The sequence below is a fragment of the Narcine bancroftii genome, chromosome 3, assembly GCF_036971445.1.
Source record: "Narcine bancroftii isolate sNarBan1 chromosome 3, sNarBan1.hap1, whole genome shotgun sequence".
In the NCBI taxonomy this organism is placed as follows: domain Eukaryota; kingdom Metazoa; phylum Chordata; class Chondrichthyes; order Torpediniformes; family Narcinidae; genus Narcine; species Narcine bancroftii.
In genome coordinates this window covers 60331884-60344246 of record NC_091471.1, presented here as the reverse complement: position 1 = coordinate 60344246, position 12363 = coordinate 60331884, and the positions used below count along the sequence as shown (strand labels likewise).

The 12363-nt window shown below is 39.3% G+C and overlaps 1 protein-coding gene across 8 annotated transcripts in view; it reads right to left on the bottom strand.

The window, feature by feature from the left end:
* celf4 (CUGBP, Elav-like family member 4) overlaps positions 1 to 12363 on the bottom strand; it is a 557316-nt gene that overhangs the window by 116339 nt on the left and 428614 nt on the right. For all 8 annotated transcript variants that reach the window (XM_069924113.1, XM_069924109.1, XM_069924111.1 and 5 more), the window contains exon 6: positions 7147 to 7296. In XM_069924113.1, the coding sequence (XP_069780214.1) occupies positions 7147 to 7296 (150 nt within the window). The remainder of the gene's footprint in view (positions 1 to 7146; positions 7297 to 12363) is intronic.

The window sequence follows — 12363 nt, the reverse complement described above, 5'->3', positions numbered from 1 at the left end:
CACAACCTAGGTAAGTTTAATTGGGTTCCCTGACTACTTCTGAGGTACGTCAGGGATTCGGTTGGGTTTCGAAGGGGTTGACCGGGTCAGACCCTTTCTAACTGCTGTTTGCCCAGTTAGCCCCAATTTACACAGCAGGTTGAAAGGGTGAACTGAGAAAAATCAGCATCTGGACACAGATGCATCAGCATTTCCCCACCCAATTCAACCTAATTCAATAGGGGATGGAAACTCAGATAGTAGGCAGTGTATTAATACATATTTCATATATGTAGCTAGGTAAAAAGCTAGGTATCCATCTTCAGTAATGAAACAGAATTTATGTAGCTAAAAGAATCTTGATGGAAACACAAAGTAACAAAGGAATATTAAGAGATTAGAGAAAATGGCGAGAAATAGTTTTCAGTGAAGGCAGTTTAAGGTCATTTATAGTTGAATAAAAGAGGAAAGAACAGTTCTTTGCCAGTGAAGTGGTAACAGTGTAGGTCAAGAAGAGTTGGAGATTCATAACTAGAGATGATTAAAATGTGACGGAATGGTGCAGAAAGTAACTACAGAGACTTTTATATTTACAAAGGTGTAGTAATTATGCTGCTGGTAAATTCATACATAGGCCTGCAGGCTATTCTGAATGAAATGTAGAATTCTATCAGAATGAAACCTGGAGTAAAATTGCAAAAAGTATGATTGTATCTCCAGAAATTTAAAATGTTGCAAGGTGATTTGATTACAGTTTTCCATATATTAAGGGAAACATACTAGGCAGTTTGAGATGAAGTTATGCTTTATGGTGAGTTAAAGTTTAAGAGCGAAACACGTTTGTGTGCAGATGCTGTGATTATAGTAAAAATACACAAATGCTGGAGGAACTCAGATGTCTCATAGACTCCTTAGGAGGTAAAGATATATTACCGACATTTTGGGTCTCAGCTCTTCTTCAGGGCTTGGTTGAAAAGGAAGCTAAAAAGATGATTTCTGATTCCTCTACTCTCAACCAAAAAAAAAATCAAATGTACTAAATTGTAATGCAAGTTATCCCAGCTCCAGCTCAAAAATAATTTTCCATTTCTTACAATGGAACCACAAGGAAGCAGTAGTATCAACTTTTGCTATGTTGTAATCAAACAGGTTCCATTCCTTTCTAGTTTGGTGTCATCTGATCGTTCTTTCTGATTTTTTTTCAATGTCTTGGGCCTTCATTTAGGCATTAATTAAATTAAAATATCCACACAAATTGCAAATATGTCACATCTTTCTCTATGAACATAAGAGCATTTATTTTGAAAATTGTTGCAATCTTTTTAACTGCAAATAATTTGTCATACATTTAGTGGTGGAAATTCGTCTAAAGGTTTACTGGTCCACAAATTGTTTCAGTCCCTGAAGTTTTTGTATAAATTAATTCATTTCCTTCTCATGCTGGTTCAATATTTGCAGCCTCTTCTCTTGTCCCCATCTCCTGCATCTCTATACATATGTGCTAATCTGCTCATATCCTAACTGGGGAACCTTCACCTGTTACCCCAGTATATGTTTGACCTATATTGCAATATCTCAATTAAAATTCTCACACTTCAGTCTTTAATCCTTGTATGCTCACTTCACCAGCATCTTTCCCTTTGCTGACTGATCGACAGCTGAGATTGCTCCCAGCCAAATTAAGATGATGTAATATTAAGCCAGGCCTCTAAGCCTCAGTCCAGCTCCTGGACATTCCTCCAAAGCCATATGCCATTAGTGGTTTCCTACCAGTTGTGCTGCAACCACAAGGGTCCACAGTTTAGGAGCACTAGGGGCAGGTAAAAGCAACAAGAATTCACAAGAATTTTTTTAAAAAAGAAAATGCTGCTGGTAATAGATATCTGGAATGCAAACAGAACATTCTGGAAATACTCAGCTAATCATCCAACATATATGAATTCAGAAATAGAGTTAACAAAACAGGTCTTTTTTTTGTCCTGTGCAGAATCTAGAATAACTAGTTAACTCTTTCATGGAATTCAGAACATAGAATTAGTGCAGCACATTACAGGCCCTTCGGCCAACAATGTTATGACCTGTATAAATTTGTTCCAGCATCAATCCAACCCTTCATAACCTTACAGCCCATGACCTACTATTTTTCTCGCATCTATGTGCCTATCCATTAAAACATGATTTATAATTTTGGGTTGGAATGGTTACTGCATGTTTAGCAGGAGTCAGGATCAGAGGGAATATAAGGCAGTCAGAGAATGAGAATTAGCACTTATGTTTCCAGTTGGACCAATTGTTCCCAGGAAGCCCAGCCACAAAGAGACTTTTCAGGTTACCACCTCACTTCCTCTCCCAGCTGTTCACCACATGTTCTCTGACGAGTGGTGTGCTTGACAACACCAGTTTAATAGAACCTCCAAAAGACCACTTGAATTGGGGTCATTGTCATATTGAGGATGGCAGCATTTCTCCACTACAGACCAGATCAAGAAATGAAAATCAAATCACTGTGGTGACTGGAGGTCTGAAATAAAAATAGGAACTTCTGGACACACTCAGCAAGCCAGACAGCAACTATGGAAAGAGAAACAGATCAAGGGCACTGAAGAAGGTAGTGCTGTCCCTGTTGACTTCCAGCAACTCGAGTTCAATCCCAGCCTTGGCTACTCTCTGTGTGGAGTTTGTATGTTCTGCCTGTGACTGTGGGTGGTTTAGATTCCTCATATATTCCAAAGATATATTCTGCTAGGTGAATTGGGATGGGTGGGGGGAAGGGTGTGGTTAAATTGATCAGCATGCGAGAGAGAAGAGAATACAGGGAAATGGATTTGATGGTATTGTCATGAGATTCAGAATAGACTCAGTGGGCTGAATGCCCTCTTTTATTGTCATAAAAGAATGTGGGACAATCTAAGTGTTAGTCTGCCCTCTGAGCTATGGTGTGAACTGAGAATCTGAATCCTCCAGTAGACAATACATATAATTTGGTTAGATTCGGCAGCTCAAATGGAGGTGACACATGGTCTGCTGTAGAATGAAGGCATGATCACTACCGGGGTAGCAGGCCTGCTGGATATTTAGAAAGTTCCCAGGGTTGACTTGCAGTGCATGAACAGTGCTGTGTGTTTAGTCTGTACAATGATCAAGCTCGCACCCTGTGAAGCCTTGTTCTCACACTTCCTGCTGCTCTTTGGCAAAAATCACATGAAATGTGGTCAACTCTCCTTCAATAACAAGTACTGCTGAATTTTTCTTCATATAGAGAACATTATTGAACAATGAATGCTGTGAAACAGTGGATGGTAAATTGGAAGATGGACACAGATCTTCAGTTCCACCCTGGCAGGCAGTTGACCCAAGAGAAATTCATGGCTGCCGTTGCCTTGGCTCAGGAATCTGATCATCTGTAGCTCTGAGATGGTGGCTGAGTTGCAGCAGGTGGCAAATTTCAGCAAGCTTTTTGGAAGCATAACATTGCAGAAACTTGAAATCTGAAGAAAGTCCATCAACTTGAACTGTGAACTCTGTTAAATAAGAAACCCTGCAGATGATGTAGTCGAATGCAATACACAAACATGCTGGAGAAACTCAACAGGTTATGTTAGCTCTGCTTTCCTCTCTACAATGCTGTCTGACCTGCTTAATGCCTCCAGCATTTTCTGTTTTTATTTCAGCTAGGATATTTTTTCTGAAGCATAACACATCACACAGTATTTAGTGAAGAGACTCAGGTATGTTATTTGGACATCTTTTGTGTTATAGATTTTTGCTAACAACTCTCTCTCCTTCTCTCTCTTTTTATATCTTTATTTTCTCTTTACCAATAACTCATCTTGCTCTTCCTGTTGTCCCATTCATGCAGTAAAGTCACCTTTGCTGTCAATCACAGTTTTACAGAGAAGTTTCACGAGGGTGTCTCGGTCTGATGTGTCTATATGCCTCAGTCATGTCCAATAAGTTCCCACCATTGCACAGAGCCTTGCTGCTCAGTTCCAGAACAGCCTGGGCCAGTGATCTCAACCTAGGTCAGAATCAAGGGCAGGCTGCAGGTTTCACTCAGTAAAATCCAGACCTTGATGTTTACATATATTCACAGGCTAACACCTCAAAGCAATCCAGATTTTATTATCCTATCCTTTAATTGAATGAGAGAGACTTGCACCAAATCTTAAATATCAGCTATTTTGTGCAGCAAACTTACTTTCTTTCCTTAGAAACTGGACTGAGAAGATTGAAACTATAGCTCAAAAATCACAGCGCTTGCATAATAATGACTACATTAGTTTGAGGGTTGTCACATGACATCAAAGTTCAGCTACAATTGAGGCTGACAGGGTGATGCAGGTTATTGGAATTGACAACGTACCACATTCCTCCCTCAGGCTCAGCCTGGGAAGTTGGTCAGGTATTCATGAGGATCTGTGGCTTGTTGGTGGTATGGAGGGATCTTGATCTATTCACTCACCATCAGCGGTAGGTTTTTCTTGACACTTCTTCTGCAGGATTCTTCTTGTGTGTGTGTGTGTGTGTGTGTGTGTGTGTGTGTGTGTGTGTGTGTGTGTGTGTGTGTGTGTGTGTGTGTGTGTGTGTGTGTGTGTGTGTGTGTGTGTGTGTGTGTGCACGTGCACGCGTGCTTGATTAGGGTTGAAGTGCTCAGGTATACATGTACCGTGCAAGGGATAAGGGATTGGGCCTGTATTGCTAAGCACCTGTGTGGTTTAAGAAGTTATTAAACTCCCCAGCATCTGGGGAGTGATTGGGATCATGGGGGCTGACATATCTTGGTTGGGGCTTGGAAACAGGATGGTGAGGATGCAGGGAGGGTAGGAGCATCAGCAAAGGTATGAAATAGAAGGGATGGGAGTGGGATGGAGATTGAAGGATGATGGAGGCTGGTGATGGGACAGGGAACAGACCCAACGATTTAGATAGGTCCGTTTTACTTACCTTGCAGATATCTCATGTCAGTGATGGGGTAATTAAAAAAATACTGTCCCAGAAGAGCAAGTACTCTTGCGGTGTTGCACATGGAACAAAGTCTTTACATGCATCTCTAATATAGAAAATTGCATTGGGGTCACAAGAATAATGACGGGAAATTGCTGATCGAATTACTTGAATAGTATGATTTGAACCGAAAATAGTTGTAAATGATGTATACTCCAGGTTAAATCAAATTTTAATCACATAGCTTGGACTAAAACAGTGTTATGCAATCCCATTTCTGGGCACACAGCCATTATTTTTTGCAGATAAGACACATTCCATTTTTCAGGATGGATGTGTTTTGATGGCAAATTTAGGAGGTAAAAAGGTTATTTGCTAACATATTACACCACTCAGTCCCCTTAGCACTCATGTTGCAAAGAATTTTCCAGCTCTTAAAGGATATAATCTGGATGGAATATACTATTTATCTCAATTATACTGCTTTTCAAAATTAATAAGTGTTGGGGCAAGCAGCAATAATATGTTAGCCATGATCAATTTTGAATCCGAGTTTTAAGGATTCTGACCCACCATAGAGTCTTGAGTGCATAATTTTAGTTGGCAATTCTGTTCAAATAAGGCTACATTGAAAGATGCCGTTCAGATGAAATGTTAAACTAATCACTGCTCTCGCTCTCTCTCTCTCTATGATGGTTGAAAATGAAATTAAGTCACTATTTAAAAAAGATTAGGGTGGATCTAGCCAACGTCCTGCCAAGTCCTTCAAATAATTGCAAAAAGTTGCTCTATGCACATTGGCTGTTGAGATTCCAACACTGACTAAACTTTAAATAAAGAGTAAAACCACTGTAATCCAGAATTCAAACAACTGGTAATATCAAGCAACCAGCAAAAAAAAGAAAATAAATTTTAAAAATTAAAATAAATAAAAAATGAAATAAAAGTTTAAAATTATAAAAGTAAATGTTATCGGAAGAAACACATAAACCTTTGGTGAAGGTGGGAGGAAATATTCAGCCAGCGGAATGCCTTGGTTGTGCTTTGTTCATAGCAGCTGTTTTAATAAATTTTGAGTAATGTTGTGTTTGAATAAAATAGTGTTGTCCAGGATGAAGAGCTGGTTGATGCTGCTTGCCTTTGGGATGACTCTGAAAGAGTCTCCTTATCCCTACTTTGTAATAGTTTTTGCCTTCATTAGTATTTTATTATGTATATTAGTAAGGCTTTATTTATAAACTTGGGGAAGCAGGAGTTAATTATGATGTTATTGTTCATCTTTCGGATGGTTCCATGGAGGGGAAGGAACTTACAGATACGGACAATGTGGTTAAATGTTTTCGAAGTATGTGAATGAAAATAAGGTTTAAGGTTTATATATTCATGTAAGGGAAGTTAATTCAGTGTAAGAACAGTGTAGTCATCTTGTCTTTTAAACTGTTTATTCTTAATTCAGGTGTAATAGTTAGGCATTATAAGAATGAATATCAAGCAACCGGAAAACTCACTTATCTGGCATCTACCAGTCCCTGTAGGTGCTGGATACCAGGGGTTTTACTGTACACTTAATTGGTTACATCGGCTTCAAGATGTCTGAAACATTGGTAAATTTAAACCACTTGGAATATGGAGAGAAAATAATGCAGTTAGCTCAACATTTGACAGAAGTAAAAAAAAACAGGTGAACCTTTCAGTTATAGATTTCATGTTAGAAATGTTTGATTCTGATGAGCTTTCTCTTTTCAGGTCCAGCTGTCCTTGCTTCTATTCTTGATGTTTATTTTTGTTTGTGACTTCTGTTGTTAACACTTTAATCATGACCAGATTTGACTTGTTAAAAACTGGTCAAGTTGGACATATTTTTAACTTAAGGTATAAATTCATATTTATAATACTGCCATAATCTTTCTTTTTGTGGACAGAATAAATTTACAGTCATTATTCTGTGATTTAAAAAAAAGATTTATTTGAGATGGTAGTTGGTGTCAAATATTTCACAATCTCTCATAAAGAAAACTAAATTTGGAAGCTCTGCAATACAGAGCAACAGAGTTTATTCCAGCTTCATCTCAGAATAAATACCAGAAATGTCCTCTCCCGTATGCACACAACTGGAAAGCTGACATTCATTTTCAAAATGGTCTTTATTCAATCTGATCAAATGACTTGTACGATGTGGCTTCCCTTTTGATCACAATATAAACGAAGATAAAGAATGTGTACCTGGGTAGGGGTGGATTCCATTAGCAAAGACGGCTTCTGCTGTTGGTTGTCCATTAGCCTGTGGGGGGAGGCCGGTGAATCCATTGACTCCAATTGGAGAAGGAATGCTAGGCACAGCTGGTGCGGTGATGCCAGGAGGTGTGCTCCCACCTGTAACATACACAGAAAATCATGCATCTCAAGGGTCAGCGGAATCAGGCAGAATTGTAACAGTTTCAGTAATTGCCTACTTCTGACAAAGTTAGAATGTTCACAGGTAAATAGCAGGATATTTTGATGCTGAGAAATATGCAATGACAAAGCTTACATTTTTTCACAACAGCATTAAATGAAAGTAGCACATCAAGGAGTAAACTGTAATTAATGCTAAAGACGATGAGAAAAAAGGATATCTTTTATCCCTTCGAATCTGCTCACACCAATTTCCTCATCACTGAATCCCCAAAAGCCCTGATGCCCTCGCTGATTAAACATCTGCCTCTTACTTGGAACCTATGCCCTCGGTCATTTTGTCATCGGGTTTTACATCATGGTTACAAACCTTTCAGCTCATCTATCCAATAGATAAATGGGCAGGAGAGGTCTGGAGGGTTATGGAATAGGTAAAGGTCAGTGGGACTAGCAGAATGACATTTCAGCATAGATTAGAAGGGTCACATGCCCTGTTCTATGGTTCTAAGCTGTTTACTTAAACCAGTCCCATTTGCCTGAACTGTGCCCACATCCTTAGAAACAGTTTCTATCTATGTACCTGCCTAAATGTCCACCTCCAACACTTCCTCCAGCAGCTTATTCCTCAAACATACTGTCTGAAAAAAAAACCACCCATCAGGCTCTCTTTAAATCTTTCTCCTCTCACGCTAAATGCATGCCCTCAAGATTTCCCAACCCTTCGAAAGTGTATCTGACTTTAACTTTCTATGCCTCAAATGATTTCATGTCCCTCTATAAAGTCACCCCCACTACCCCCCTCCCCCCCCCCCACCCCACTTGTCTTCTTAATATATACACTGCTGTGCCTGGCCAATAAAGTTTGATATTCAGTTGGATCACCTCTCATTCTTTTGAATTCCAAGATGTTCTCAGATCTAGCCTTTGATCCTTTCTTCTTAAGATCTCTACACCCAGGATCATCAAAGTGAAGCTTCACTGATCATGCAACACCTTTCCAACTGTAATGAATGTGTCCCTTCCTGTTTATAATTGCCTGAAAAGATTGTTGCCAATACAAGCAATGCTCAGTTGATGATGAAATACCAGCATTTCAGTTAGTTTGTCCATGTTTGAAAACTTCAAGTCAAGCTGACTGAAGGTTTTGTTGCAGCCCATATAAATATACTGGATTTGTTCCAGTCTAGTCAATCATTGAATGGATCTTTGAAGGCTTGGTTAAGTGAGAACTTCACAAGAAAAGGCATGAAGACCAATAGCATATACATCAAATATTCAGACTGCTGCACAAGAAGCTAATAGTATTTGCTACATTAAACAATTTCTGCATCATTTTTTACAATGGAAACTTCTTCACTGGAAATCACCAAAAATCACATTTCATGTAACAGAACAATACATGGTACTTTTACATGAAGCTGATCACACATAAAAGAATGTTAACGAAGATGTCCAAACAATCGGGAATCTCCTTTGCTTCTCTTTCTCTGACTGTAAGAGGCACTTCAGGCAATTTGTGCTGCTGATGTATCTGTCTGCCTTACAGCAGGCAAAAGCAATTTCATGTAATATGACACTGTTTTATTACAACGACAAGAAATTGAAACTTGATCTTGAACTTGAAAAGTTGCTTGTCTTAAAGGCAGAATGTGGTGTAACAGGTGAGGGAGGAACGTTTAGCATCTTTGACAATAATTTTGTGGACAGAGTCAATATAGATTTTGGCCCCATGTTACAGTAAATTGTTTATGTTTACTTATTGTTTATTGTCATATGTGGTATAGCTAGGCAAGCAGTTAGCACAAGGCTGTTACAGCTCCAGTATCTGTCACTGTCTGAAAGGAGTTTGTACGTTCTCCCAGAGTTTGCATGGGATTCCTCCCACCCTTCAAAACGTATGCATTTATAGGTCAATTGGGTGGGACAGGCTCATGGACTGGAAGGGCCTTTTAGGGTGCTGTTTGTCTAAATTTAAAAAAAGAAAGTGAAAAGATTTGCTTTGTGTGCTATCCAGGGAAGTCTACTCATAATTAAATATAGTTACAAAATAGCTGATGAATCCAATCGACTGGGGCAATCACAGATGAATGTAGAACACCACAGGAACAGGGCCTTCACCCCACCATCTTTGTGCTAATCATGATGGCAACTGAACTAATCCCACCTGCTTGCACAAAGTGCAAATTCCTCTATTCCCTGTCTATTTATGAGTCTGCCAAAATGTCTTTTAAATGTTGCTTTTGTATCTGCTTTAACCACTTCTCCTGGCAACGCATTCCAGCCACCTACTAGTTTGAGCAAAATGAAATTTAATTCACAAGTCTCCTTTAAACTTTTCCCCTCTCACCTTAAATCTATGCCTTCTAGTATTTGACTCCATCTGCCTTGTCATAATTTTAAATGATCAGGTCCTCTCTCAGCCTTTGACAACTCAAAGAAAACAATCGAAGTTTGTTCTAGGTCTCCTTATCACTAATATTCTCCAATTTAGGCAACAACCTGGTGAATCTCTTCTGCACTCTTGCTAAGCCTCTACACACAACCCTCCCCCTCCTCCCAATTGTGTGGTACCAGAACTGCACACAATACTCCAAATATGTCTTTACTAAGTTTAATGTAGCTGCAACATGGCTTTCTGACCTTTGTATTCAAGGTCAAAACTGGCAAAATCCAGCATGCTGTATGCCTTCTTTACTAACTTATCCACTTGTTTTACCATTTTCAGAGGGCGATAGACTTGCACCCTAATGTCTCTGCATACAAGAATGTTTCCAAAGATTCTGCCATTTACTCTACAGTTCCATCTTCTATTTGACCTCCCAAACCAAAACCCTCTGCCATTTCTTCTCCATTTTCTGCATTGCCAGCTATGTTCACAGCCTGCATTAAGTCAACCTTAACTTGACTTCAGACATTAATTTCTCTGTGCTGTTATTTGACTATCATGGTCCAGCCAAGGTTCCTTTTGAAAATGACAAGCAATTCTTTTCACTGCATTGTTATCTAGTTTTGATGATATTTAGGTAAGTTTGCAAGGGATAATTGATACTTTGAAATATTCCGTTACAGCAAGGAACTGGATCCTACAATTACTGAGGGGACAGAGGGTGGTTAGTTATGTCTAGTGTGCATTTAAACCATTTAAAACTTGACATTTGTCTTGTTGCTTCAAGAAGCAATTAACTATTGTGAAGTGTCCAGGCTACAGCAGTGACTTTGCATGCCCTCTGACAAGGTTCTCTTTGAGAAGTAAAATCAGTGACTGAAGTCTGTTAACTCTAAATGGAGGGCACATCCTTTCACAATCAAAACTCTGGGGTGAAACATGAAAGTTTGCAGATGCTCCGTGCTTGCTTGATGTTGATTACCTAGCGTGGGATTTTTCACTCTCACTAAAGCTGGCCGTCTGCAGAATGACAGCGCCAGTCTCTTCAATTTTGGTTTAAGTCCAGTGATGCAGAGGAATTTCTTTAGCCAGAGAGTGGTGAACCTCTGGAATTTGCTTCCATGTGGAAGCCAGGTCATTGAGTGTATTTATGGCAGAGATTGGTAGGTATTGAAATAGTCAGAGTGTCAAAGGCTATGGGGAGAAGGCAGGGAAGTGGGGCTGAGTCAGAGAATGGATCATCTCCTGATGGAATAGCGGAGCGGACTCAAAGGGCTAAATGGCATACTTCTGCTCCTATATCTTATAGACTTATTTATATTTCCAGGTATTGAAGTGGAGGGAAGGCTTGAGTTGTCAATCATGTGGCCAATTTCTCACAAAACTTTACAGGGCATCCAAATGGGAGGGTAAGCAACCCAGACATGTATTCATGACTAAACTGCCAGGGAAGGATAAAGGTTTCAAGTGCTATGAAGTTAAAAGCAAAATGTAGGGCTGCACTAAATGAACATTCATGACCTTTAAAGGGTCGGTCAGTCACATGTGGCCAAATTGCTTAGTCCTCCCTCTATTTTTTAAGCATTCAATCCATGGACCCCATCTCTACACTCTGCTCTCTATTCAAACTTGACAGTGACAGAATCCATATTTATTCTCTTTCCACTCTATTGGACAAGTAACTAAACCTTAAAGTGGTCTAGAGCTGTTGCTCTGTGTCAGCCATTTGAAGGAAGACAATACTCTCTCCTGCAAGGAGGTAGGAGAAATAAACCACCTTGAAGGCTTCACACCTGAGCTGGACGTGAAGAATCAATATTTTTAAATGGGGATTTGCAAAGGGGTCTGAAAATTTGTGGTGAGTGGCTGGTGCTCAAGGAAGGCTCATGCACAAGTTAGGAGCATGGATTTTGCAATTATGCTTGGCCATGGAATAATTCATCATTTTGGTGGACGGACAATCAAAGAGGGAGAATTGTTTTCTCCCCACCTAAATCTGCTAGAAACCCCACTTAATACTCATCCATCTGTTCTTGAATAAATTGATACATGGAATTGAGACTGAAATAATGCTTCAGGACACCTTGCTACCACAACTAAAGAGGATATGCCAGGGTACTTATTCCAAAAAATGGGAAAAGCTGGCAATGTTTCACAGCCAGCATTTGCACAGACAACAAAAAGCTTAGTTTTAGAATATCCTTTAAATTTGACTGACTTGCTGAGTGTTTCTGGTATTTCCTGTTTTTCTTTGATATTTTCTGCACATAAAATGCTTTGATCTTTGTCTGCTGTTAAGAGTAAAACACACATAGAAATGCGGGAGGAATACATCTCTGTTTTTGTTGCAGTTGCAGTGCAAAAGTGTTTCACTGCTGCTAAGAGTTATCAGTAATTTGGAGATTTTTTCCATGACAATGTTAAGAACCTGGTTGTTGGTTCAGATTTATTCTCCAATTCTTTTGTTAATTGTTTGTGGTTTATGATATTTTGCTACTATTTTCTTGGTGTCCCTTTATCTCAGTCATCACGTTGAATTCTTGAATGAACAATGAGACATCCATTTGTTATGCACTTCATAGCCTTTCCTCATGTCCTCATTATTTCCTCAAATAAGTTTTTCACAGGTAGGTGGTCTGTGATCCTATCTGTCCGAAAAT